The sequence below is a fragment of the Hippopotamus amphibius genome, chromosome 1, assembly GCF_030028045.1.
Source record: "Hippopotamus amphibius kiboko isolate mHipAmp2 chromosome 1, mHipAmp2.hap2, whole genome shotgun sequence".
In the NCBI taxonomy this organism is placed as follows: Eukaryota; Metazoa; Chordata; class Mammalia; order Artiodactyla; family Hippopotamidae; genus Hippopotamus; species Hippopotamus amphibius.
The window spans coordinates 7,216,201-7,242,272 of NC_080186.1; the positions used below are offsets into that span (position 1 = coordinate 7,216,201).

At 49.7% G+C, this 26,072-nt stretch overlaps 1 protein-coding gene and 1 long non-coding RNA gene across 5 annotated transcripts in view; both read right to left on the minus strand.

Annotated features, from left to right (window-relative positions):
* Positions 1-10,628, minus strand: part of CLSTN1 (calsyntenin 1) — a 79,177-nt gene extending 68,549 nt beyond the window's left edge. For all 4 annotated transcript variants that reach the window (XM_057695782.1, XM_057695773.1, XM_057695776.1 and 1 more), the window contains exon 1: positions 10,265-10,628. In XM_057695782.1, coding sequence (XP_057551765.1) covers positions 10,265-10,364 — 100 coding nt within the window. In that variant the 5' untranslated portion in view covers positions 10,365-10,628. The remainder of the gene's footprint in view (positions 1-10,264) is intronic.
* Positions 10,629-16,148: 5,520 nt separating this feature from the next.
* On the minus strand, positions 16,149-22,267 carry LOC130829425 (uncharacterized). Its single transcript, XR_009047519.1, has 3 exons — positions 21,984-22,267; positions 18,662-18,810; positions 16,149-16,316 (listed from the first exon to the last, which is right to left on the minus strand). It is a non-coding gene; the product is annotated as an uncharacterized LOC130829425 (long non-coding RNA).
* Positions 22,268-26,072: the final 3,805 nt, after the last annotated feature.

Consider the following 26,072-nt stretch of genomic DNA (forward strand, 5'->3'; position numbering starts at 1 on the left):
CTCCCTGCAGTAGAAGCACAGAGTCTTAACCACTGGACCACCAGTGGAGTCCCAAAGAAAGGTTTTAAATAGCAATTTTTTTAATATTTATTTATTTATTTGCTTGCACCAGGTCTCAGTTGCAGCAGACAGGCTCCTTAGTTGCAGCATGTGAAGTCTTAGTTGCAGCAGGCATGTGGGATCTAGTTCCCTGACCAGGGATCGAACCCAGGTCCACTGCATTGGGAGCACGGAGTCTTAACCACTGTGCCACCAGGGGAGTTAAATAGCAATTTTTTTTTTTATATAAACTTATTTATTTACTGGCTGTGTTGGGTCTTCGTTGCTGCATATGGGCTTTGTCTAGTTGCGGCAAGCGGCGGCTACTCTGTTGTGGTGCTCCAGCTCCTCACTGCCATGGCTTCTCTTGTTGCGGAGCACGGGCTCTAGGTGCCCGGACTTCAGTCGTTGCGGCACACAGGCTCAACAGTTGTGGCTTGCAGGCGCTAGAGCACAGGCTCAGTAGTTGTGGCACACGGGCTTAGTTGCTCCACAGCATGTGGGATCTTCCTGGAACAGGAATCGAACCCGTGTCCCCTGCACTGGCAGGCGGATTCTTAACCACTGCACCACCTAGGAAGTCCCAAATAGCAATTCTTAAGTAAAATTTCTTTGATGAAAAACATTCAGTGCATCGGACCTTAAGTCATTCGTTTAAAGGATGTACATCAGTAAGGAATCTCTTGCAGGGATGACCTGCACATACAGGCAGCTCCCGGAGTGGCCGACACACCACCTGTGGAGGCCCCACTACACCCTCTCTCTCCGCCACCCCGGGCAGTGCCGCCACCTGCGCACCAGGGGGCTTGCTGGCCCGCGGCTCTCCCTCCCACGGCCTCTCTTCCTTTCCGGGATCACGATGAACAGGCCCCACTCCCTCCCTTTCCTCTCACACGCTGGGTCACTCAGATCACCCGTCTCCTCATCCTTCTTGACGATTCTCTTCCTTCAGGCTCCTCTTCACGCCAGGCCTGAGCCAACACGCCTCACACATTCTTTGAAGCTCCTCTACTACTTCAAGGCCCACCCACCTCAAAACGTGAACTAGCACTTCGTCGTTGGTTTGTATGATGATTAATATTACAATGGTGTGTGGGGGCTGTGTTTACTGCAAATTCGCCTGACTTTCACTCCATATGGGTTAAACCAGTTTCTGACCTTGGCTTTTGGAGCTTTAAGCAGTTTGTAACAATGTTTCCAGGGAAAAATGTAACTTCAGTTCCCATCTGAATTCCTACCAGAGCATAGGAATTGCCTTTTCAGGGCATCTGGGAATCAGAAATGGGTCCCAGGAAACACATCAAAACAAAGCCCGCTTAAGACAGCTGAAGACCAGGCACTAGGAGACAGCACAGGGCTGGGCTAGTCAAGGAGACTCACCTGGGCTGAGTTCCCCGGACCCAGGCAATCTGAGCTCAGAGAAATCAAATGTGCCTGAGCGTCTCAGGGACAAGATTGCAATGTGACGAGACCTGGACGCGGACTAACTTCTGTTAGCCACCACTGGGGGTTTCCTCAGGTGCCGGGGTCCCATCACTGCCCACTGCACCAGCTTGCCTCAGTTTACCTGTTTGCGCTCGGGTTTCCGAAAGATAAGCAGGTACAGTCAAGACGACTCTATTCCAAGGCAAAGTTTCTGCTCCAAACCGCTACTGGCTCTCCTACACCCCAAGGCTGAACTTCTAGATAAAACAGGAACTTCAGGAAACCCTTCTAGCCTTCTCCCTTCAGGCTTAAACAACGGAAGCCTGGCCTGAGTGGCCCGTGTTTGCTTTCTCACTGTCCCTGGCCTCACTCTGTCCATCAGCACTGAAAACCACACAAGCATACACCATTTTAACAGAAAAGAAAAAAAATGCAATGAAGACATACTTGCCTATGCGTTACTTTTTAAAAGTAGTGATAAATATTTCAAACCTTTTGATACTCAGAAAGGACTAATTCTAGAAAAACTGGGCTTAATAAACTTTATCAACTGAATAAGCAAATATATATTAATTACGGGCATGTATGACCTTTCTAAAACATTTCATCAAACAAGTATTGATGTTGCAGTTATTATTAACTGAAGTCACCATTAGGGAGAAAGAAGAGGCTATGTTATTAAATCACTCCACTGGTACATCTTTCTCCAATTAGAAAAGGTTTTAAAATGTCAGATTTCCTATAAAAAAGCATTTAATTCATTTTCTAGGCTTTGAATGTTTCTAAGATAGTTATAAGTTATTCTCTTAATTAGGCAGGAGAAGGCTTCGTATATTTGGGCATGGGCTTTTTAAAGCCCCTGCCAAAGGAAAGTGCTGTATTTAGGGGTCATGGGAGATATTAATGGATATTTACAAACAACTCAGAAGCAAGATCAGAAACGTTGCCAACCTGGGGCTTTATAAGTCAGGCTGATGGATTATCAAGGGACCCTACCATTAACACAGCACTAGCAGACAAAGCACTCAAAGACTGAGAAGGGCTACTGCCCACCTTTCAGTCCTCCCACAGTTCTTCACAACGGTGGCCCAAAGTGAGAGCAGGTTGGGAGAAAATTAATTCAAGCCAGTGCATTTTGCTACTTACTAGCTATTCTGATAAACGTTTGAAATGCATGGTAAGAAATAAATAAATAAATAAAAAAGATTAGGGATTATCTAAGAATTTTAATTATTTCTGTTATCCTTGTTACTAATTCCATGAGTCATAGGAAACTGGCATGAATTAGTCAAGGCTTTTTAAAGGTAAACATAAGCTGCTTGACGCTAAGGCTTTAATCCCCCAAATCAAAAGCGACCTTGTTCCTCAACTAGCCTCCACCTCCAATGTGATGTGCTCGCACTGTCTAGTGTGAACTGAGTATGCTCTGTCCTTCACCAGGTGTGGGGGGGGACACAGCAGAGTTTGCAGCCTCCACCCCGAGGCCACCGGAGGATAACAGTCTTCGGTGAGAGGAGGGGGCATCAGTGGGGAGGTGCCGCTGAGGAGGGCTGGGCCTCAGCTGCTTCATCGGAGAGGGTGCCCAGAGGACCAAGGGCCCTGGCTAAAAGCTCAGGGTCTGGCCCACATTCTATTAATACTCTGGCCATGTGAAGTCTATCACTACTTAGGACCAGTTTCCTGGGCGTGCTGGAACCCACGCTTGCTTTAATGTCCTGCTGCCATCTTGAAACTCCTAATAATTTGTGAACGAAGGCACCCCACGATTCATTACGCAGCTGGCCCCATCAATATTCATCAGCAACTACGTCTGAGGTATGCAAAATTAAATGTGACTGGATTCTGCATTTCAGATGGGATAAGTTTTGCTCTTTAAAAGACACTTATTAGACAACCTCATACAAATCATTCCCAAGTTTTAGACACTATCCATGATTTAACTTTATGACCTTCAATTCTTTTTACTCTTGGTGGTCCTTAAAATGAAAGTACTGTACTAAGAAAATACTTTTAAGATTCAGGAAGAGCTCAGAACAAATATGTCTTCACTAGACTTTAAGTAGGTATTAAACAAAGATGGCATTCGTTTTTACTGTTTTAAAATTCACTTTCAATCTAAAGGCATTTCTAAGTGTTTTATATTATGAACTGAAGATTGGGTGAGTAACAAATAGTTAAAGAACAAATCAGAGAACCACCCAAACTGATTTACTTTAACAAGGTACCTTTTAGCCACTCAGCATAACAAAAGTATAATGAATGAAAAAACGTCATTTCCTAAACTAGTCACAGTTTAAGAATTCTGGTTTTCTTACAATCTCTCCCATAAATTAAGCCCTGGATATTGACTCTGCTTGTGACTAGGGCATCCCCCAATCGCTGGCTCTGCAACACTGTACTAGCTCATTCCGCAAATCACGGGCAGAAATCAGGGCCTGGGGGCCAGATGCTCAGCCACAGGTGCTCTCAGCCTTTCTTCAAGTGAGAGGTGGCAAAAACAAAGAGCTGCAGGGCTGGGTGCCTGCAAAGGTTTGAAGGACTGGTAAGATTTAGTCCTAGGGACAGCTGACTGAAGTCCCAAACAATGTTTCGAAGAAAAGGGTTGCTTTGTGAACTTACAAGTCCCAGGCTGAATGATCAACTGTCAGGGACGTGTGAAGAAATGACTATTTTACAGGGAAGGCTACTTAAGTGCAGAGGACAGACCTTTCAAAGCTCCTTTCAACTCAAAGTCTAAGGTCCTGGGTAGAAATAATATGGCAGATAACGGTGAAGGAAGGAGTTGGATGAAATGCCAATTTATCCCGAGAGTAGGAAAAAAATCAGGAACTTAAAACTGTCATAAGAAAACTCTTAGAGAACTGTGAAATATGTGTCTGATTAGAAAGATGCTCCTGGGAGTGACTATGGAGGTCCAGCGTGAAAGTAGAATGGTACAGCCACTCTGGAAAATGGTTTGGTAGCTCCTCAAAATGTTAAACATAGAGTTAAAAGACTCAGCAATTCACTCCAGCTGTACACCCAAGAGAACTGAAAACATGTCCTCAGGAAAACGTGCACACACGTGTTCACAGCAGCATTACACACGGCAGCCACAAAGTGGAAAACAACCCAAGGGCCATCAACTGATGGATGGACACATAAAATGTGGTCTTTCCATACAGTATGGAATATTGTCTTAGTCTCTCTGGGCTCTATAACAAAATATCACAGACTGGGTGGCTTATAAATAACAGAAATTTATTTCTCACAGTCCTGGAGGCTGGGAAACCCAAGATCAAGGTGCCAGCAGATGCAGTGTCTGCTGAGTGCCCACTTTCTGGTTCATAGCCATCTTCTCATTGTATCCACCAGTGGCAGAAAGGACAAGGGAGCTCTCTGGGGTCTCTTGTACAAGGGCACTAACTGCATTCATGAGGCCTCCACCCTCACAACCTAATCACTTCCCCAAAGCCCCCACCTCAAAATACACTGGGGATTAGGTTTCAATATACAAATTTTAGAGGGACACATTCAGTCTATAGCAAATATTATTCAGCCATAAGATGGAATGAAGCACTGATACCCACTACGATATGGATAAACCCCGAAAACACCATGTTAATTGAAAGAAGCTAGTCACAAAGGCCAGGAATTATGATTCCACTGATATGAAAGGCCCAGAATAGGCAAATTCACAGAGATAGAAAGTAAATTAGTGGTTGTCAGGGGGGATGGGAAAAAGGGGAATTTGGAGTGATTGCTAAAGGATATGGGATTTCTTTTGGTGTTGATGAAAATGTGAAGTTAGATATTGGGGATGACTGCACAACTTTGTGAATATACTAAAATCACTGAATTGTATACTTTAAAAGGGCAAATTTTATGGTATGTGAATTATATTTCAATAAACCTGTTTTTAAAATTAAAAAAGAGTAGATGCAGGAAAAGAAAATTTTTTGCCCTAAAACAATAAGTTCCAGAAAATACAGATCAAAGTAGACTTGAAGAGTAGCAGACTTGATAGATGTTCTTGTCAAAAGAGAATGAGACTGGTCCAAAACATATTTATGTCTGACCAAAGGTGAAGAGGAAAAACACCATTCTTCCTCTATGCTACCACATACTTCTTATTGGGGTTCTGAAATGGAAAGAAGTTAACTTTCAGATGTGTCATACATTTTTGGTTTTGTTTTTTTAAACTCACTGTCGTGGTTTTGTTTTTTTTTTTTTTTTTAAATAATGAATGACACTTTTTATTATTATTATTTTTTTTTTTTTGGGGGGGTACACCAGGTTCAATCAACTGTTTTTATACACTGTTTTCTTTTTAATAAATTATTTCTTTGCTGCACTGGGTCTTTGTTGCTGCAAGAGGGCCTTCTCTAGTTGCAGCGAGCGGGGGCTACTCTTCATTGTTGTGTGCAGGCTTTTCATTGCAGTGGCTTCTCTTGTTGCAGAGCACAGGCTCTAGGCTTGCAGGCTTCAGTAGTTGTGGCACACAGGCTCAGTAGTTGTGGCTCATGGGCTTAGTTGCTCCTCGGCAAGTGGGATCTTCCTGGAGCAGGGATCGAACCTGTGTACCCTGCATTGGCAGGCGGATTCTTAACCACTGTACCACCAGGGAAGTCCATTATAGGTTTTTAAGATGTTCTAAATTCAGTTACTTTGAAGTTACTGAATCTTTGCCTAGAACTTTAAAAATAAAAAAGCCTTGGCAACAGATCTTGTGGAAATTTTTAATCTAATAATAATATCATCCTACAGCTAAATGAGAAAATGAACAAAAATATCCCTAAAACAGAGGGAAGAAAGGACCTATCAAACAGCGGACGAGATGCTGTGTCCCAACTCCCTAGGTGGTGGTGACTCTATGGAAAAATGGGCACCTTGTATCAGCCTGACATGTGGTCAGAGGGGCTGTCACAGTCTAAAGGTTCCTAACTCTGGCCTTTGCATGGCCTCTACTGGTGTCAAAATGTCACTTCTGAGGGTTTGGGCTTTTTTTTTTTAACAGCAAGAACATGACACTGTATAAATCATTTCCATCAAACTTGAGTCTATATTCCTGAAGCTGTACTAAAATCTAATATCACAAATCAATATCTTAAATTTCAGCTATACAAGATACATTTTTTAAGTACCTCTGCTCTTACCAACTTATGACCACAGAAAAAGCAAAGTGTATTTTTAAGAACATGATGGTCTAAAACCTGAACTAATCAGAATGGGTGAGAAATAAGACTTGATGATTTTCAGAATAACCAAATCTCCTATTTTGTCTCAACTCTTCCAAATGAAAACTCTACCCAAAAAATTAATTTCCCTGTCTTAAAAAGCAATAACGAAAATAATTCCATCCTTTTTTTTTTCATGTCTTAAATATTTAACATCCCTCAGGTTCCTCATTTTGAACATTAAGAACTGGTTTAGTGAGCTTAACCAAGTCCTGAAACTAGTGTCATGGAATTACAGCATTTTCTAATTCCAATACATTACACAAATAATGTTATCATATTTCATAAAAATTTCAATTACTGGTCATATTCCTCGTATCTAAGACTTAATGAATTGCTTTTTTTTGGCTCAAAAATCAAATAGTACTGACCCAGATAATGTATGATACAAATGCCTAAAATTTCCTTTTGAAAAGGAATTTCTAGGAAACTGCTTGTTTTTATGCTCTTTTTCCTGAAAGTGGTATGCAGCCAAAAGCTGGGTTCCAGTTAACTGAGGGTTCTAGTTAAGGCACAGTTCTTAAATTGCAAAACATTCAGAGTTAATATTGTATTATTTCTTTAGCAGTTACAGGTCTCATGTGAAATAAATATTTACTTTCAGTAATAAAAATATTAGGTACAATATTTAAGTCTATAATAAAATTACTCTTCCTCAAAGTTGCTTCTAAAAAACTAGGTAAAGAATTAAGAAACCATCTTCCCAAAAAGCTGAGAATTACAGTTTTTTTGAAAAATGAACTCAAAGTGGTAGCCACAGAGCTACAGCCATCAAAGGCTGATACAGACTTTTATGACCTAATACCCCAGCACTGCAATCAACAGAATGAATCCTTGAAAAATTACCTACTAATGAATTCTCATATCCATGTTGCAGAATTCAAGTTATCTTTATACTCTCTGTCTACGATGCTTTTCTCAGTAGCTAACATTTATCTGTCAGGCAAAAATCAGGATGTAAAAACACTATGCTGCCTAAACTGGAACCCAGTTATACATTCACTCACACAACACTGAGTGCCTACTGTGCGCATATATATATGTGAACAACACAGACCAAACACCCTTCCACTCTGTGGCATACATTCCAGTGAGGGAAAACAGGCAATAGGCAGAATAAGTAAATGACAGAGGGTGTTGGAACAGGGTAAGTGCTACAGAGAAAAGATAAAGTGAAGCAGGGGAGGGAGGATGCAGGGGTTCAGAGAGATGAAATTTCAACCAGGATGGTGAGGAGAAGCTCCACTGAGAAGTCTGTGCGCAAGCAGGGAAAGAACAGTGAATGCTATTTATTTGGCTTTGAAATGCATTACGAGATTGCATTTATTTTTATTTAATAGCCATATAAGCTTTCTATTTTCTCTATTTTAGTTTTCTATTTCCTGATCATTGATGGACTGGAGAGAACGAAGGCAGCCTGGGGCATGCCAAGGAAATTTCTCTTAATATTCTGGTTTACCTGATTTTTTTTTTCAGAACTATAGCTACAATTAAAGTGAAATTTAGGGTTCTCCATAAAACAACAAATTAATAGTCAAAATGGAATTTCTATTACAAAATCTCACATTCTCTCCAGAAGTTTATGTTATCTTTCCCCCATTATTTTTAGAGGTAGCTAGAGTATGCATGAACAGCAGTTCATAATGTCACACTGTCTTGCAAGATTAAATATTTAGGTGTTAGTTGAAATCATCATCTTTTAAAATGAGTCCACAGAAAGTGTCTCCACAAAATGCCTGTTTACGTACACAATTTATCTGTAACATCTCAAAATGAAATTGTTTTATCAGCACTGCATGGAACATTCATGAGACATTTTCTAACTTGCAAGCTGGAAAAAACAACACATGCAACAGAATAACTCATGTTTAAAATGTGTTTTTATTTAGAAGACTAAGATTCTTAAGTATTATAAATGCACCAAGAAAAGCTTAGGGAAAGTTAGCAAATTACAAAGAACTCCAGTCCTCAACATGCCTTTCAGATGAGATTTCTGTTAGTCCGCCATAATGAAGATATTTGATAGCTGAAACCTTCAGTAAAGCTAATAGGCTAATTAATTAGCCCATCTGCTAATTCAATAATGAACAGCAAATGCAGATGAATGGGTAAACTTAAGAAAATGTATTTTTTAACAAGAAATAGTATCACTGACCAAACTAAACACACTTAACTGTTCCCAAAATACCCATTTCAAGCACATATTTTTAAGCTGTGTGGGTTTTCCCCAAGAGAAGCAAACTTTGACGTTTTTTCTTGGATATATTAGACTTTCAGACCTCCATCCCACATCTGGAAAGAACATTCCAAACTTAGCTTGATGTAACTTTTAAAAATCAAATTGAGAGAAATTAGATACTAAGTGACTGAGATCTGAATTTGACAGAGTCCACAGAATGTTAGAAATGAAATGAAAGAAGTATTCAAAGTTTATCATCCTTGATGTGAAGAAAGGAACACGGAACAAAAGATGCATTTGCCTCTCCTGCCCTTTAATTTGTGAAAACCATACTTCTCTTGATATGTCATGCCCAGAAAGAGAAAATGAGAATTTTTTTTAAAGCCTTGCTAAATTGAAATATGGCCACTTCATGTGGCCTTCCATCAACCCTCCCTCCCTCAAATTTTCTGATTAAAAAAAAAAAGGATAGATCCAAGTACTCTACAGACTACACCTAGATTACTTTGCTCTGAGGCCGGGGAAAATGTTTATGACTCCAAGATCCACTCGGAAGCATATATCTGCAATGCGTAAGCTTTTCGTTGGCAAGATCAGTCAATATCAGAGAGCGTGTAACGTTGAAAAGGTTAAGTGGTTGAAGGTTAAAACAACAACAAAACAATCGATTCACTAAGAAATACGTTTTTGCCAAATAACCATAAAATAATTTCGGCCCTAAGGAGTCAACGAGGGGCTTCTCGTTTTCGCACGATCTAAATTACCGTCAGAAAAACTGTACCACGGCGTCGGGAGGGGAGGAGAGGAAGATTCCTAACACCGGGTGAGACCACGGCCGTTCAACCTCATCCCAATTTCCCCTTTGGGTAAAAAGGTGGGAGGGGAGCCAGAAGTTTCAGCCTCGGCTCCTCTGAAAACAGACGTTTAAAAGACCCTGGAAGGAGGCAGAAAAGGGCGAAGATGCCGCGTCCGCGGTGCAGCAGCAGCAGCAGCAGCAGCGGATAATCGGGGTCTGGGAAAACGATGCGGAGGAGTGGACTCTTATGTAAGCACACACCAAAATCTGCGCGTGCCCCCCCCCGCGACCCCCGGCCTGATGCACATCTGAGCACACCACACACGTACACGGCATCTCACCCCGGGGACGCGTCCCCAGCCCGCGGGCGCTGCCGAGGAAGGCGCACCGGCCTTCCGGCCCGTCTGCACGTCCCCCCAGGTCCGCGCAGCCACCCCACCCGGGCGCGGGTGCGATGCGGCCGGCCAGGGGGGCCCGCGGTGCGGCGCCCGGGAAGGAGCCCGGCTTCCCCGCGGCGCCCGCGGCACGCGCCCACGGCCTCCGGAGCCCCGACCCGGAGCCGCGCGCCCGGCCCCGAACCTCGCGTCCCGACCCGGCCCCGACGCTTACCTCGCGCGGCCCAGACCCCGCCGCCGCCGCCGCCGCACAGCAGCCCGGCCAGCAGCAGCCAGGCGGCCGGGGCCAGCGCGGGCGCAGGGCGGCGCAGCATCGCTCCGGCTCCCGGCGCCGCGGCCGGCCCGAGGCGGGAGCGGCAGGGACGCGCGCGGGGCGCCGAGCAGGGCTCTCGCGGCCCGGGGCCGGCTGCTGGGCGCCGCGGCGAGCACCGGGGTCCGAGGAGCAGCGGCCGCCGTGACGCTGGGCCGCGCGCTGCGGCCGCGGGCGCCCTCCCGTCGGCGGAGGCAGCGCTTCGCTGGAGGCGGCGGCAGCAACTAAGATGGCGGCGGCGCGCTCTCTCGGGTCCGGCGAGGGTACCCGGCCGGGGGCGGGGTGGCGGCGGGAGGGGCGGGCGCGGGAGCGACGGCGGGGCGCGCGCGCGGCTGCCCGGGGCGCGCGCGGCGGCCCGGGGCGCGCGCGCGCGGGGGGGCGGGGGGCGGGGCGCGCGCGCCTCCGAAGCCGCCGGCGCAGCCCAGGGCGCGCGCCCGCGGGGGCGCACCGGGAGGTTGGCTCCGGCGAGGCTGGGAGGGGCCCCGGGGGCTGCACCCCCGGCGGCTGCCGGCACCGAGAGCATCCGCGCATCCCCAGGCGCGCATCCCAGGCGGTCCCCTGGGGCCCATGCCTCCCCTTTCCCCCCTTCCCACCCCCACCCCCACCCGCAAGGAGCGCAGACCCCGCTGGAGGGTGCGGCCCAGGGCCCCTGAGCGCCAGTACCCTGTGCCGCTTCGAGCAAGTCACGTCGTCTCCCAGAACCTCGGTGTCCTCTTCTGCCGAGTGGAGCTGATGAGAGGGAGCTTGCGGGGTCGTGAAAGGTGTCCAAGGAGACGAGGTCAGCGAAACGCGCTTTGTAAACAGTCAAGGGCCGCGCAGCACGTGCTGCAGTGGCTCCAGCCCTGGCAGGGGGCTTGCTTGTCCCAAGCCGTCCTGAATTTTTCACTCGAGATTCCTCCATTTGCTGAAGAAATCCATCTGTGGCTTTTTAAAGGCGTGTTGTGCGGGTGCCCTTTCTAGATCTTACTGGGATGCTAACGGTCTCTTAGAAATGCAGAAATTCAAATGGATAAAGAAGGATCCCTTCAGGGCTCTGGGTCCTCCTCTTTTCCTCCCACCCTGGGGTCCCTACCTCCCCTCGACCCCTGGGGCCGCCTCACACTAGAGGAAAGGACCAGAACAGTCATGGTTGGTCTCCTGAGTGCCAGGCACTGTGCCCTATGAGCCAGCTTTGTAGGCTCCATTTTGCAGAAAAGGAAACGAAGGTGAAATGACTCCCCAGCTGAGACAAATCCTGTAAAAAGATCGGCCCTCAAGGACGGGGCTGGCATTAGGGAGACACCCACAGCAAAGTTAAGCAGCAATAAAATGTTAACTATTCAAGACTCTGCTGGAAGAGCGATCAGAGGTGATTCACTGCACAATGATTGTCCTGGTCCTGTTTGCTTAGAGGGTCTGGCTGGCTGCTGGGCTTTGTGGGGACCAGCTTGGGGTGGAGTGAAGGAGGGTGGGCAGCCGGCCTGGGAGGATGGGAGGAGAATGCGTCACTCCGTTTGTGGAGAGCAGAGGACTTGTTTAGGAGAGTCGTGAGTGAAGAACCCAAAAAGGTAGATCAAAGCCATTGTGAAGTGCCTTAAATGTCAGGATGAGGGATTTAGACCTAATCCTACAGACCACAGGAAGACCTTGAGCATCAGTGAACAGAGGTGTGATGTGACCTTGGAGGGAGTTTCAAAGCAATCTGTGATGGAAAATGCTCTTCCCTGGCCTTTTTCCCTTAAAGTCATCCTCCACCAAAGCCTGAAGTTCCACCTCTCATCCCCCTGCCCATCCCTCCCCTGGGTCCAAGAGGGCTAGACTCCCTTGGGTGCCCCACCCCCACAAGGCACCTGCCTGGCCCCTGCCGTCTCCAAGCCACGCCCCCCACTCCTTCCAGCCAGCGCTGCAGAGTCATCCTCTCTGGGCATTGCTGTTGCTTCCGAGCCTCCCTGGTTCCCAGTGGCTCCCTGCTGCCACCTCATCAGGTCCAGACAGCTCTGCTGGGCTTCCCACCCCTCGTGCCTGGGCCCCACCCAGCTGACCTCAGGGCCCACTGTCTCACCACTCTCTGAGCTCAAGTTCATTCCTTCCCAGGGCCAGCATCCCATGGCACACCATCCCCAACCTGTGCCCTGAGCCTTGGGTCCTACCAGCACATTTCTGAGCTGCTTCCTCTAGGAAGTGCTCCCAACTCTCAGGCCCTCCCTCTCCAAACCCACACGCTCTGAAGCTGACAATCCAGGCTTGATACTCTGCTACTTTTTGCTGTTGATTGACTACTCCATGTGTGTCCTTTTTTCCTCCACACTATTCTAGTGGGAAGGACCCAGATGACACAGTCAGACAGCACTGGATGGGAATTCTAGCTCCTGCTACTAGACCTTGGACAAGTTACTGACCTTCTGAATCTCTTTCCTCATCTGTGAAATGGGGCAATGGTACCTATTTCCTAGAGTTGTGAGAATTAAATGAGATGATGCAAAGTGCCTCACAGAGACTAATATACAGTAGGTCTAGACCTATGGTAGTTTCTCCTTTTCTTTCAGGATGTGTCTGAACTCCTGTTGTAGTGCTGAATGCACAGTAGGTCCTCAGTAAACACTCAGTGATGAACTAAATGAATTGCTGTGGTGGTAGTTTTTTTATTATGGAGATCACATCTCAGAGGGGAAAAAACATACCCTGTAGTTTCCAGGAAATTTACAAAACATAAAATCAGAAAGGTATAATCTCAGAACTATGTTTTGAGTCAATAGGCTGATGCCAAGAGGGAAAATGTAGTGTATTCAGTTCTATAAGAAACACAAACAAAAGCTCTTTGGTGTCTGGAATCCTGATCCCTTTATCTTCTCATCTTCTCTGTCCCTTAGAGAAACAGAGAGAGAGATCTAAGCAGGTCCAGCGGCAGGTGGGAGGGTGGGCGGCCCCCGAGCGCCGAGCAACCTGCACACGCTGAGATTTTGCCCACAGGAGAGGTAGTCCAGCTGCAAGGCTCAGCTTGAGCGTGTTGAAAGCCAGGGAAACCAGTGAACTCAGTCTCTGGTTGTCCTGACAATAGCCTGGGCCATATTGGCACTTTTCAAAGGTCTCCATGTGATGGATTAGTTAATCCTCAAAATAGCCCTGAGATGGTGATCCATCCAGACTTACACCATGGGTAGCAGAGAGGGTCCTTGCCTGAGCAGAGCCAGCTGCTGGGAGCCCTGCAGCAGGGGGAAATGAGGCACCACCCAGGCCCATCCTTAGGGGGCGACTAGGAGGATGAGTAGGTGGCTTTGTCAGCCAGGCAATGAAAACTTGAACTTTTGAAGGTACAGTCAGCCCGTCTGTGCAGTAAGTAGAGAGGACACAGAATTTCCATGGTGCTGCATCTTTTGAAATGGCTTTTGCTAATAACAACAGCCTCTATACTAAGCTCTTTACCTGAAAGTGACATATCACTTATGCCTCCAGCAACCCTTTCCAGAAGGTACTTTTATGGTTCCAGACAAGAAAAATGTAAAATTTGCTCAAGAGCTCATTGCTAGAAAGAAGGACACCTGGGATTCAGTTTCATGTCTGAGCCCACACAGTGTCTTCGCCGCTACATAAAATTACTCCCCAGATGCAGAAAAAAAAAAAAGAAAGAAAAGAAAAGAAAAAAGAGCCCTGCACAGGATTGCATAGCTTGGAGTCAGCCTGCTCCACCACGTCAGACCCTCCAGCTGTATGAGGCCTTGGGAGGGGAGGCAGTCCTCACCCAGGCTGGGGTACCTCACCCAGTTGTTCATTCCCAGGTCCAGAGCTGAAACATGAAATAAAGTCTTGTGCAGGAACACTCTTTGCCAGGAAGCCAAGCCCTTCTCTGCTGGGCGTGTTATTACCGTTAACACAGAGTGTGCTGCTTGGCCAGTGTTTGTGGAACCCAAGCTGGAAGCAGGTAAGCCGTCGCTGAGGCCACTCTCCCAATGATGCGCTTGGGAGCAAACCCACTTTGGGGCTGCACAGGAGAAGGCTGTGAGAATCTTGATGAGAGTTACAGATTACAAATTCCAGAAAGTACTAAAACCACAGCCCCCAGCACCACCACCAAGGTCCCCTGGGGCCCCAGAAGATACAAGGTCTGGCCCCATGCTGCCTTCTGGTGGCCCGGCCAGGTCACTCCATCGCTGTTAGAAGGGATAATTAGGGACTTCCCTGGTGGTCCAGTGGTTAGGACTTGGTGCTTTCACTGCCGGGGCCCGGGGTTCAATCCCTGATTGGGGAACTAACATCTTGTGAGCCACGTGGCACAGCCAAAAAAAAAAAAGAGAGAGAGATAATTAGTGAGGGATGAGACAATGTGTGCTTAGAGCAGGGACTCTGGTGGGACAGACGTGGGCAGAACGCATATCTATCCACGTCCTTCCCTTTTGTAAAATTCCCTTTTAATCTTGCTGTATGATTATATTAAATATTTGCATGGGTCCGAAGTCAAATCTAGAAAGCAAGATGCTCAGTGAAGTCTGGTTCCATTCCTGTCCCCTCCTCCACTTAAAGATTACCATTTTGTCTTTTTTAGCTTATCCTTCCATTGTGAGGTTTGTTTTTTTTAATACCAGTAAATATTTAAATATACATCTCTCAGGACTTCCCTGATGGCACCGTGGATAAGACTCTGCGCTCCAATGCAATGCAACCCCTGGTCAGGGAACTAGATCCCATATGCCTGCCGCAACTAAGCATTGGCATGCCACAACTAAGGACCCCATGTACTGCAACTGAGGAGCCCTTGGGCTGCAACTAAGGAGCCTGCAGGCCACCACTAATACCTGGCACAACTAAATAAACATTAAAATATAGTCGTTATATATATATGTATGTATATACACACGGCTCTCCCTTTCTTAGATAAAAAGCAGCATATCATACCAGCTGTTCCACATCTTGATTTTTTTTTGCTTGGTAAAATACCCTGGAGATGGTTCCGTCTCAGTATACAGAGTCTTCATTCTTTTTCATAGCTGCATAATATTCCCTCATATGGTGTAATATTGTGATATAATTAAAAATCCATATTGGCCTTTGTCCCCAGATCCTAGCCCAGTTTTGTATTTTTTGCTGCTACATCCCTTAGAATTTCCTGGGTGATAGGAGCATCTTTTGTTCTAATGAGGTGACTTTTAGTGGGCTCCTGCATAGTTTCAGAAAGAGGGCCAGTCACCAGAAAGACCAAGCCATGATTAGAAGCTTGGAAACTTCAGCCCCACTCTGCCCCCAACCTCAGGGAGGAGAAGGTGGCTGGAGATTGAGTTAGTAATCAGTCACGCCTATGTGATGAAGCCCCCATGAAAATCCCTGAACTGCAGGATTCAGCGAGCCTCCGTGCCAGTGGACATATCCGCTTGCCAAGAGGGTGGTGCAGTCCAACTGCACAGGGACAGAAAGAACTCGGGACCCTTCTAGATCTGGTTCTTCATCTAGCTTTTCATTTGGATCCTTTATAATACCCTTTATAATAAACTTGGAAAGGTAAGTCAGGTGGTTCCCCAAGTTCTATGAGCCATTTTAACAAATCACTGAAACTGAAGAGGGGGTCACAGCCAGATCATACAGAAGTGTGAATAACCTGGGGATCCACTACTTGTGGTTGGCATGTGAAGTGGGGGCCGTGTGCGGCTGAGCCCTAACTTGTGGGGTCTGCACTATAGGTCGTTAGTATCAGATTGAATTAACGTGTAGGACACCCAGTTGATGTCCACAGAGAATCAGAGAATGGCTTGGTGTGGAAAACCCACACATTTGGTGTCAAAAGTGTTGTGAGTAGAGAGACAGTTTTCCTTCTTGCGGATGCACTGAAGTTTATTTCATCAGTTCCCTGATGATGGGCTGTTTCCAGTCTTTTGCTTTTACAAAGAGTGAGGCGGTAAGCCCTTTTGTATTTTTTGCCAGCTGTACTGGTTTCTCCCTCTGTGGCCTTGGGTAAGGTTCTTCACCTCTCCAGTCTCTGTTTCTCCATCTGTAAAATAGAGATAAGTCAGTGCCTGCCTTTCTGGGTGGATGTAAGGAAGAGAGGAACCCACGCATGACATCAGCTATTATTATCATTCATTTCTGTCCATGGCTCAGAGCTTTAAGCCTCCCTGGCCGTGGCAGAAACGCTGACTTAGGAAGGAGCATTCTCGTGGTCTCCAGGGAGTCAGGTTGGGGCCCATGGGTTTGTTTTAGACTCTCTCCAAAGCTTTCTATAGCTCTCCACTTGCAGAGGAACCAGGAGTTCCCACACATGAAGCATCAGCTATCTCTGGCTGGTGACATTTTCCAGGGAAGGAAAACTCACCTTGATACAGAAGCCAGGAAGCTCACCTTTGGACCCCCAAAAGGGACAGGGATTGGGGGTTCCTGCTTATCCTCCCTCCCAAATGTAACAGCATTTTCTCCTCTCTTTGGATGGGCTGCCGGGGGGGGGACGCACACGAGCCACTCACTTCTGCGCTGTGGAGGGAAGGGGTCAGCTGTTTTATTCTGCAGCACCAGTTATACACCCCTTACACTATACACACACATAACATACGGGAAAACGTGGTCCCGCTGGGGGAACACAAACCAAATGTGCCCTGCGTACAACATGCTGACAGAAAGGACGAGAGGCTGGGTTTCCAGCAGGGAGGGAAAGGCGAGGGCAGAAACTGCCCAGAGGAAACACAGCCACTGTTTGGGCACCGTGGAAACAGCACCAGACTTGGGTTCTATCTGTAGCTCCATCATATTTCCTAGAATTTAGGGGGGGCAGGTTGTAGGATAAAGTGATTTAAAAAAATAGGAAGAGGGACTTCCCTGGTGGCGCAGTGGTTAAGACTCCGTGCTCCTGTTGCAGGGGGCTTGGGTTTGATCCCTGATCAGGGAACTACATCCACATGCATGCCACAACTAAGAGGTCACATGCCACAACTAAGGAGCCTGTGTGCCACAACTAAGACCTGGTGCAACCAAATAAATAAATAGGAAAATTGTCTTACTCACACTGTCCTACTTCCAATATACCTGGGTTCCAGTTACTAGCAGAAGAGACCAGACAACCGAGATACTCTGAGCTTCAGTTTCCTCATCTGTAAAAGGCTCACCATCGCCACCATCATACCTCCTTTAGATTTTTTTTTTCCTTTGCCCATGACATGCAGCATGCAGGATCTTAGTTCCCTGACCAGGGATCGAACCCATGCCCCCTGCAGTAGAAGTTCAGAGTCTTAACCACTGGACCACCAGGGAAGTCCCATACCTCCTTTAGATTATTATGAGGATCAAGTGAGAGGATGTGTATGAAGGGTTAACTCAGTCTGAGACATATAGTAGATGCTCAGTTATGGCAACCGCTCTCACGATGATGGCGACGGTGTACGTGAATACACTTGAGATGTCTGAAGACCTGGTGATGGTTGTAGTAACTACTTTCATGCAGCCCTTTAGACTTTGCCTTTGTTTAGCATCCTTCCTTTCTCAAGGGCATCCGAAGCATTTGGGACTCACAACAATCTCCCTCGTAGGGGTTTTTATTTGACTCATGGGAAGTAGGAGTTCAGAGGGGTTGAGTGACTTGCCAAGACCGTGCGGCATAGAAGTAGCCAAGCCAGAGGTTCCTCTGGCCTCTTTGTGTTTTCTCCTTGGTCCTGACGCTCCCTGGACCAGCAAACTCCAGTAAAAATCAAGAGCCAGATTTCAGAAATTCTGGCTCTTCTAAGCCTCCAGCTCATTTAATTGCTCAGGGATACCTTTTTCCCCTCCTTCCTCATCTGTGTAGCAGGGATTAATCACCCCCCAGAGATCAAGAAATAACAAGCGTGACTGACATGGTGTTTGCTGTGCACAAAGCATCCTGTGCGTTATCTGATTTCAGTGCTAGCAGCCATCACACGCAAGGAACACCGTGATTATCCTGCTTTTACAGAGGAGGACACTGGGGCTGAGAAAGGTGAAGTAATCTGCCCCAGGTCACAAAGCTCAGTGGTAGAGCCAGGATTCAAACCTAGATCTGTCGGGCCCTAAAGCCGAAGCTCTTACCCACAACATCACTACATCACAGCATCCCAGAAACTGCTCTGATGCTGAAAATTTCTGCAAGGCCAGGAAAAGTGCGAGGGGCAACCAGATGGGAGAACTGCTTGGCTGACCTTTGCCCTGTTCAATACCTCTTCCAGCTCTGGGAGCTCCTGGCGTGGTGGGTAGATGGTCAGGATTGGCCCTGGGTCAGGGCCCTAGGCATCTTCAGGGCCCAGAACATCACAGCAAGCCTCACAGCCACAGGCCCAGGGCTGGCCTCTTTCCGGGTCCAGCAGGCAGGAAGGACCGGGGGAAGGGAACACTTACCTAGGGAGGGATTTCTGCTCCTGGGGCTTTGTGCCCTCCCAAGGGCCTCTTGTTTCCATTTCCCCCTGGGCCTCAAGGGGCAGCAGGAAGCCCTTTCTCTTCTCCCGCACTGTGGCCTCATTGAAGTTGCTGTGCTGGGCTTCCAGTATCTGAGGGCATTGATTTAGGGGATGCAAATGAGGAGGCTGCCTGTCAGAGGCAGACAGTCTCCCCACCTCCGACCCGTGGACCGACCGCAGAGAGGACCCAAGAAGTCTCAATGAGCCCTGCTGTGGCTGGCTTAGCAGGAGCCGGGCAGGAGGCTGAGCACAGCCTGGGAAAGGCAGGCAAGCACATTTCAGGAAGGCGCTGGAGCGAGAAGGGCCCCCCTCGCCCTCCGCCCAGGCCCTAGGAGGCAGGGGCACCCTAGGGCCTGGAGGGGAGGGAAAGCGGCCAGCTGAGGAGTCTGTTAATCCCTTTCCTGTTCTGGCTCCCTGGCTACACAGGCCTAGCCAGGAGCCCAGATAGATGGGTAAGGGAAGACCACCTGAACTGCAGGACACAGTCTCAGTCCATCCCTGAGTCCCTGGGGCAAGACCTGGGAGCTGGAGAGAAGGAAGAGGCAGATGGAGCAGCCAAGGACGAGGACAAGGAGCCCCAGACACACGGTGAGGGGTGGGGGAAAAGGAGGCTCTGCCGGGCACGAGCTGGGACAGGGATGCTACACATTAGGACTGAAGCTCGGGCCAGCCGCCTCCAGGCCTGAGCAGGGCACCTTGCAGCTGAAGGGGGCAAAGCATGTGCAGACCAGGCTCCAGACGGCCGTCCCTGGGGCCACGGAGACACAGGCAGTCAGGCAGAGGGCAGAGGAGCTTGTATCTGCCCTTCTGAGGGGGATTGTCATCTGTCCCTGGACTTGACCACCACCTCAGGAATAAGGAGGAGAGGTCCCAGCACCGAGCCTCAAGTTTCCAAATCCCAACCCATCCTGCTCTGGACCCAGAATAGTCACCACCTGTATGTGAGTCATGCCCGAGTCACCGGAATCTCTGCCATCCTGATGGGGGAGGTTGGCAAGGCCTCAGTGTCAGGACGTGTGGAAAGCTCTGGACTCCTCACTGCTTCGATGTCTGCATCTTGCCCGCAAAGGCCAGCCTGGGTGCCCGGCTCTGGATGGGCTCCAACCAGGGTGCCTGCCAAGCGTCCCCCTCCCCTAGGTTCCCCCACAGCTCCCCTTGGAGGAGGGTGAAGGGGAAACAGATGTTAATTTGCTGTCTTTACTAATTTAAAAAGGAGCATAAACAGCGGAGCTCAGTCGCACGGCTCTGCCGAGGGTGTAGTTTAGGTCCAATTATGTGCTATTAGTGCATTTGCTCTGTGTTCCCGTGGCATATTAATTGCAGATCTGGTATTGTGGCAATTAACACAATTACGGGCTCACTCTTCCGGGAGGCCACCATCCACATGCTTTTGGCCAAGGAGTTGGGCTGCCGAGACGGAGGGAGACTCCCACTCAGGAGAATGCCCACCTTTATGGGTCGAATGTGTCTCCCCCAAATCTATATGTGGAAGTCTTAACCCCCAGCAACTCAGAGTGTGGCCTCATGTGGAGATGGGATCTCTATAGAAGTAACCAAGTTAAAATGAGGTCATTGGGGTGGGCCCTAATCCAACATGACTGCTGTCCTCAGAAAAAGGGGAAATTTAGCCATGTCTAGAGGGAAAATGAGGTGAAGAGACGTGGGAGAAGATGGCCATCTACAAGCTAAAGAGAGAGGCGTGGAACAGCCCTCAGAAGGAACAACCCTGCCAACACCTTGATTTTGGACTTCTAGCTTCCAGAACTGTGAGAAAATGAATTTCTATTGTCACGTGTGGTGTTTGTTAAGGCCGCCAGAGCAAACTCATAGACCCACCTCTGTCCCAGGCACAGTCCCCCAGCGGGAACAAGGAAGGCTCGGGGAGGGGACACCAGTGATGCTGTCTATTCTGAAGTACCGAGAAAGAATCAGCAGCGATAGTCAGCACCTCCCTCCCGCCCAGCACCTCTTCCCAGGGTTCCCCATCACCTCTGTTCTCCTGGCCCCAGGGACCTTTAGTCTCCATAGCACTGCTGTTGGAATTCCTCTGCACCCACCTCTAATTATTCACCTGTCTGGCCACTCCTGAATGCATCACTTCCTTTCCCTTTGTCATCCCCTAATCTTGATGACACAGGGTTACTTACCTTGTAAGGTCAACAGGGTATGTGTTATTCCCTGGGTTAAAGCTGGAAATGGTCAGGTATCTGCACCATGCTTTCAGGCTCACAAGATACTCTTTCCATTCCACACTTGCAACCACCCTGTGTGGGCTGGTATTATCACTCATTTCACAGGTGGGGAACCTGAGGCTTGGAGAAGTCACACACAACCCACAAGCAGCAGGGCGCAGAACTTAACAGTTCTGTGTTCCAATAGTTGAGGGAAAAGCTAGGTGAAATGGATGTCTTTACTGCAGGACTTTGCAGAACCTTTAGTACACTGCAACTTTCCAAAAGAAAGCATACGGCATGCAGCATTTTCCAGCCTCCTTGTACTCTTGTGGGACACCTGCCATTCTAGGTAGGGGCTACATGACACCACATCCTGCTGCTCTAGGATGGTAAAAACAGGTCTACGTGGGAAAGAAGAAAACTCTGATCTCAAGGGGCTGGTCCCCTTCCTACCCTCCAACCCAGGGTTGATGTCACCATGGGATTTCTCACCCCCTCGGGTTCAGCCACCACCAGAGCCCAGGAGTGGATGGCTTGTCCCTGATCACACCGCATCGTTCCCCTTAGGCACCACTGCCGTCCTGCATGCGGCACTGGTGACGATGATGCTCTCAATAGCCTATCCCATCCCGGTCACAGGAAGGGGATGTGGCTAAGGCCCCAGCCACTGTGATTGGTCCAAAAGGTGGCACATTGGGACTTCCCTTGTGGCACAGTGATGAAGAATCCTCCTGCCAGTGCAGGGGACACAGTTTCGATCCCTGGTCCGGGAAGATCCCACATGCCACGAAGCAGCTAAGCCCACGCGTCCCAACTACCAAGCCTGCACAGCTCTAGAGCCCACGAGCCACAACTGTTGAGCCCACACGCCACACCTACTGAAGCCCATGCATCTAGAGCCCATGCTCTGTAACAAGAGAAGCCACAACAATGAGAAGCCCACACACTACAACAAAGAGTAGCCACCACTCGCCACAACTAGAGAAAGCCTGTGTGCAGCAACGAAGACCCAACACAGCCAATACATACATAAATAAATAAATACATTTATTTGTTTAAAAAAAAAAAGAAAAAAAGTTGGCACATTACCTAAGCAGGCCCAATCAGAAAATCCCCTGGGATTGTTTGGGGCACTGAGGCTGCCGTAGGAGGCGAAGGTCAGTCTGAAAGGAGATGATGAGACCAACAGGCAAGGTCAAGCAGAAACAAGCAGAGATGGACCAGAAGAGGAGAATCCCCTCAGAAGCCCTGAGTCTCCAGTTCCAGTCCCTGAGGCCGTGGTTCCTGCAGCAGTTGCCTTCATTCTGTGAGCTACCCCCAGGGTCTCCCCAGCGAAGGGATCCAGTTGGAGATGGCTTTCTGCTGCCTGCAAGTCAGAAGGTCATGACCACTGCAAGTCCCTGAGCCTGGAATTGCAACAATTGCTGGGCCCAACAAGACTTTGCGTGCCACACAGGTGCCAGGGCCCAGCCCTCCGAAATGTGCCCTGAGGCCTCAGCCAGAGAAACAGACAATGCCCTCCTGTGTAGGTCCCAAATTTCCTTGTTTTCATTCAGAAAATAGGATCACTGTATCTGCGGGTCACAGAGGAGCCATTTCAAGGTCAAGGTTATTCGCTGATTTAACAAACAGTATGTCAGGTACTGGCAACATAGCAGTGCAGAAGCCAGATGAGGGTCCTGTTCCCACAAGCTTACCTTCTGGTGGAAGGAATGAGATGTAAACAAGCAAAGGAAGAAACTCATACATAAGGTTATTTCAGATAAAGAAAATAAACAAAAATGAGATGGAGCATGTCAGAGATCAGAAAGCAAAATAGGGTGGTCAGTGAAGACCCTCCGGTGGGGTGATACCGTCAAAAAAAATTCATATACTGCAATCCTAACACCCAATGTGATGGTGTTAGGAGGTGGGGTCTTTGGGAGGTGATTAGGTCACGAGTGTGGAGCCCTCATGAATAGGATTAGTGCTCTTTTTTTTCTTTTAATTTATTAATTTATTTATTTTTGGCTGCATTGTGTCTTCGTTGCTGCGCACGAGCTTTCTCTAGTTGCAGCGAGCAGGGGCTACTCTTTGTTGCAGTATGTGGTCTTCTCATTGTGGTGGCTTCTCTTGTTGAGGAGCATGGGCTCTAGGCATGTGGGCTTCAGTAGTTGTGGCACTCAGCCTCAGTAGTTGTGACGCATGGGCTTAGTTGCTCCGCGGCATGTGGGATCGTCCCAGACCAGGGCTTGAATCTGTGTTCCCTGCATTGGCAGGTGAATTCTTAGCCACTGTGCCACCAGGGAAGTCCAGGATTAGTGCTCTTATAAGAGAGACCCCATAGATCTCCCTCACCCCTTCCACCACGTGAGGACACAGTGAGAAGCTGGCCGTCTGCATCCCAGAAAAGGGCTCTCACTAGAACCTGGCCATGCTGGCACTCTGATCTTGGACTTCCAGCCTCCAGAACTGAGAGAAATAAACTTCTGTTGTTTATAAGCCACCCGGTCTGTGATATTTTGTTATAGCAGCCTGAACAGACTCAGACAGGGGGTGACATTTGAGCTGACATCTGAAAACTGAGGATTCAGCCACGTGGAAGAGAATTTCAGGCAGAAGGAAGAACCAGCACACAGCCCTGAGGTGGGGGCAGGATCGGCATGTCTGAGGGGCGAAAGGAGGCCAGGGGCTGGGTGCGGAGGGCAGGGAAGAGCAGCAGGAGATGAGGTCAGAGGTTAGCAGGATCCAGGTCACCAGGGCCTTGGGCTGCCCTCGATAGGGAAGGGAGATTTTTATCCTGCGTGCACAGGGCAGCCACTGCTTTGCAGGGCCTGGGGTGGAACACAGGCAGCCTTACTTGCATTTTCCCAGGTCCCAGAAAAGCAAGCAGCTCCCAGACACAAGCTTTCAGGGGAGCCCTTGGTCGGTGAGCAGAACCGCGCATTCTCTGATACAGCAAGAGTCAGAATGCCACGTGGCTCCCAAGGCGCGAGGTCCCTGGTGCAATCTAGTGGTCAGGAGGGGCCGGGCGATGCTGCCGAAACAAACAGGCCCGAGACCCTCAGGGCACGAAACAACAATCCACTTCTTTCTCGCTGGTGGCCCAGCGGGGGGCTCTGGCGGGACCCAGGCTGACAGGCCAGCACCTCGGAAACATGACCAAGCCGCTCTTAAAGCCTCCGCCTGAAATGGCCCAGCGCTTCTGCCCACGTTTCATTGGCCAAAGCAAGTCAGGGCCACGCTTACCTGGAAAGAGGGGGTGAGCGGCACACAATCCTTCCATATGTGTGGAAGGGAGAGAGCTCAGGAGTGTTTGGGGAGCAGCACCAATGACTCCCACAACCCCTGCTTCACAGGTGGGAAACTGAGGCCAACTCATGGGATGGAATTACCCAAGGTTAGTGGCGGAGGGGGCTACGGCACCCAGACCCAGTGCTCTCTCTGCGATGCCCCCCCCCCCCCCCCGCCCCAGCCTTCCTTTTCTGCCTAAAGACTTTTAAGAGCTTAATCTCCTAAGCGGCTCGTGCCCTCCATGGACAAGCACCAGCTCGTCCTCCTGACGACTCAGAGGAGGGACAGGGTACTAGCACACTCCCTCTTGCCCGTCTACTCCCCCAGGACAAATATTCGGGCCCTGAATAGATCGCAGAGCCTGGAGAGGGGGTGGCCAGAGCAGGCCCAAGCTAGTACTGGCAGCTGCCCACCCAGCAGCAGCAGCAGGAATCCGCGGGCGGGCCGCGGCGGGTGAGGGTGCGCTGCCAGCTCTCCCGCAAGCTGCAGGCTCCAGCCTGCACGCCCGGGCTTGCCCCGATGCATCGCCCCCAGACAGTTTCTCCTTTGGAAGCAGCTTCCTGGGCTCCTCCAGCTGCCCTCTCTGGGTCTGGCTGCTGGAGAGAAGCCAGGGACCAGCGACCCTGGCAGACCCGCAGCTTCTGCCACTGCCCTGCCCTGACCACCCCCCGTGCCACCCACACGACAGGCAAGGAGAAGGACAGCCCCACGGGCAAGGGCCGGAGCTCCGAGGGACCCTCCTGACCATCTGCGCTCCCAGCCACAGGCCCGAGTCCACAGCTCTGGATCTGCCTCCTCCGTGACAAGGGCTTTGCTCCCCCCAGGACACTGCACTGTGGCCTGTTTCCAGATCAGTCTGCCTGGGGCGGGGGGGGGATTCTTGCACCACTGCAGGGCGGGGCTGTGTCCCTCTCATCACCCGCCTCCCAGCCTGCAGGCAGCAGGTCCTCAGCCAGTGTTTCAGGGGCCCAGTTGGGGCAGCTGAGCCACATCAACTCCCTAGAAGTCTGGAGAGGTCCTGGGGGCCAGCCAGAGGTCTCGGGGCTCCCCTCTGAAGCCAGCCACCTGAGCTGGGAGGACCTGTGGGAGCCACAAACGAAGGTCCTGGATAGAAACCTTGAGGGGCCAGAGTCCAGGCTGCCCCTCCCAGGGCATGGCCTCCCTGCAGCCACAGCAGTTTCGGATGAGGTGTGGGGGGTGACTCAGCCAGACAAAAGCCCACAGACCACCTTCCCCTGGGATGCTGACCACCCCCAAGGCAAATTCCCAAGGGGGCAAACTAGCAGGAGCAGTCTGGCTGAGAAGGGGCTGGTGGGTTGGGACAGCCGGTCTCCCACCTCCAGGCCTGCTCCAGGCCTCCTCTGGGCTGGAGTCTGGGGGACAGAGTGTTTCTCAGGGAGCACAGCAGGGGCTGCACGATAGGCCTGGCCAGGAGTGGCCAAGCCAGGCCAGGGAGGCCCAGGGGAGGCCACTTGGGCACTGTGGGGGCTTAGGAGGGTCTGTGGAAACAGCTGAGGGTGAGGCTGGCCCCACTGGGACCAGTCGGCCTCCCCTTCATCCCTTCCCGTCCCCACCTGAAGCTTGGCTCCCTCCCCACACCTGGGCCTGGCCTCTGACGCCCTAGGGTGGTGGGTGCTTCTCCCATGTACCAGGACACAGGAGGATATGCAGCCTTTGTAAACAAAGGGCTATTTTTACAGCCTCATTGTTTCCTCTCTCAGCCTCCCAGCTCCCTGCCAAGGTACACCTCAGGCCTTCCTCCTCACACAGGCTGCCAGGTGCCAGCGCTCAGCCATCACCTCTCCCTCGGCCGCCTCGTGGCTGGCCGGGCTGCAGGTGAGGACAGGAGGCTGTCCCTGGGCGGCACACGGTGTTCCTCAGGCTGGGAAAGTACACGGAGGGCCC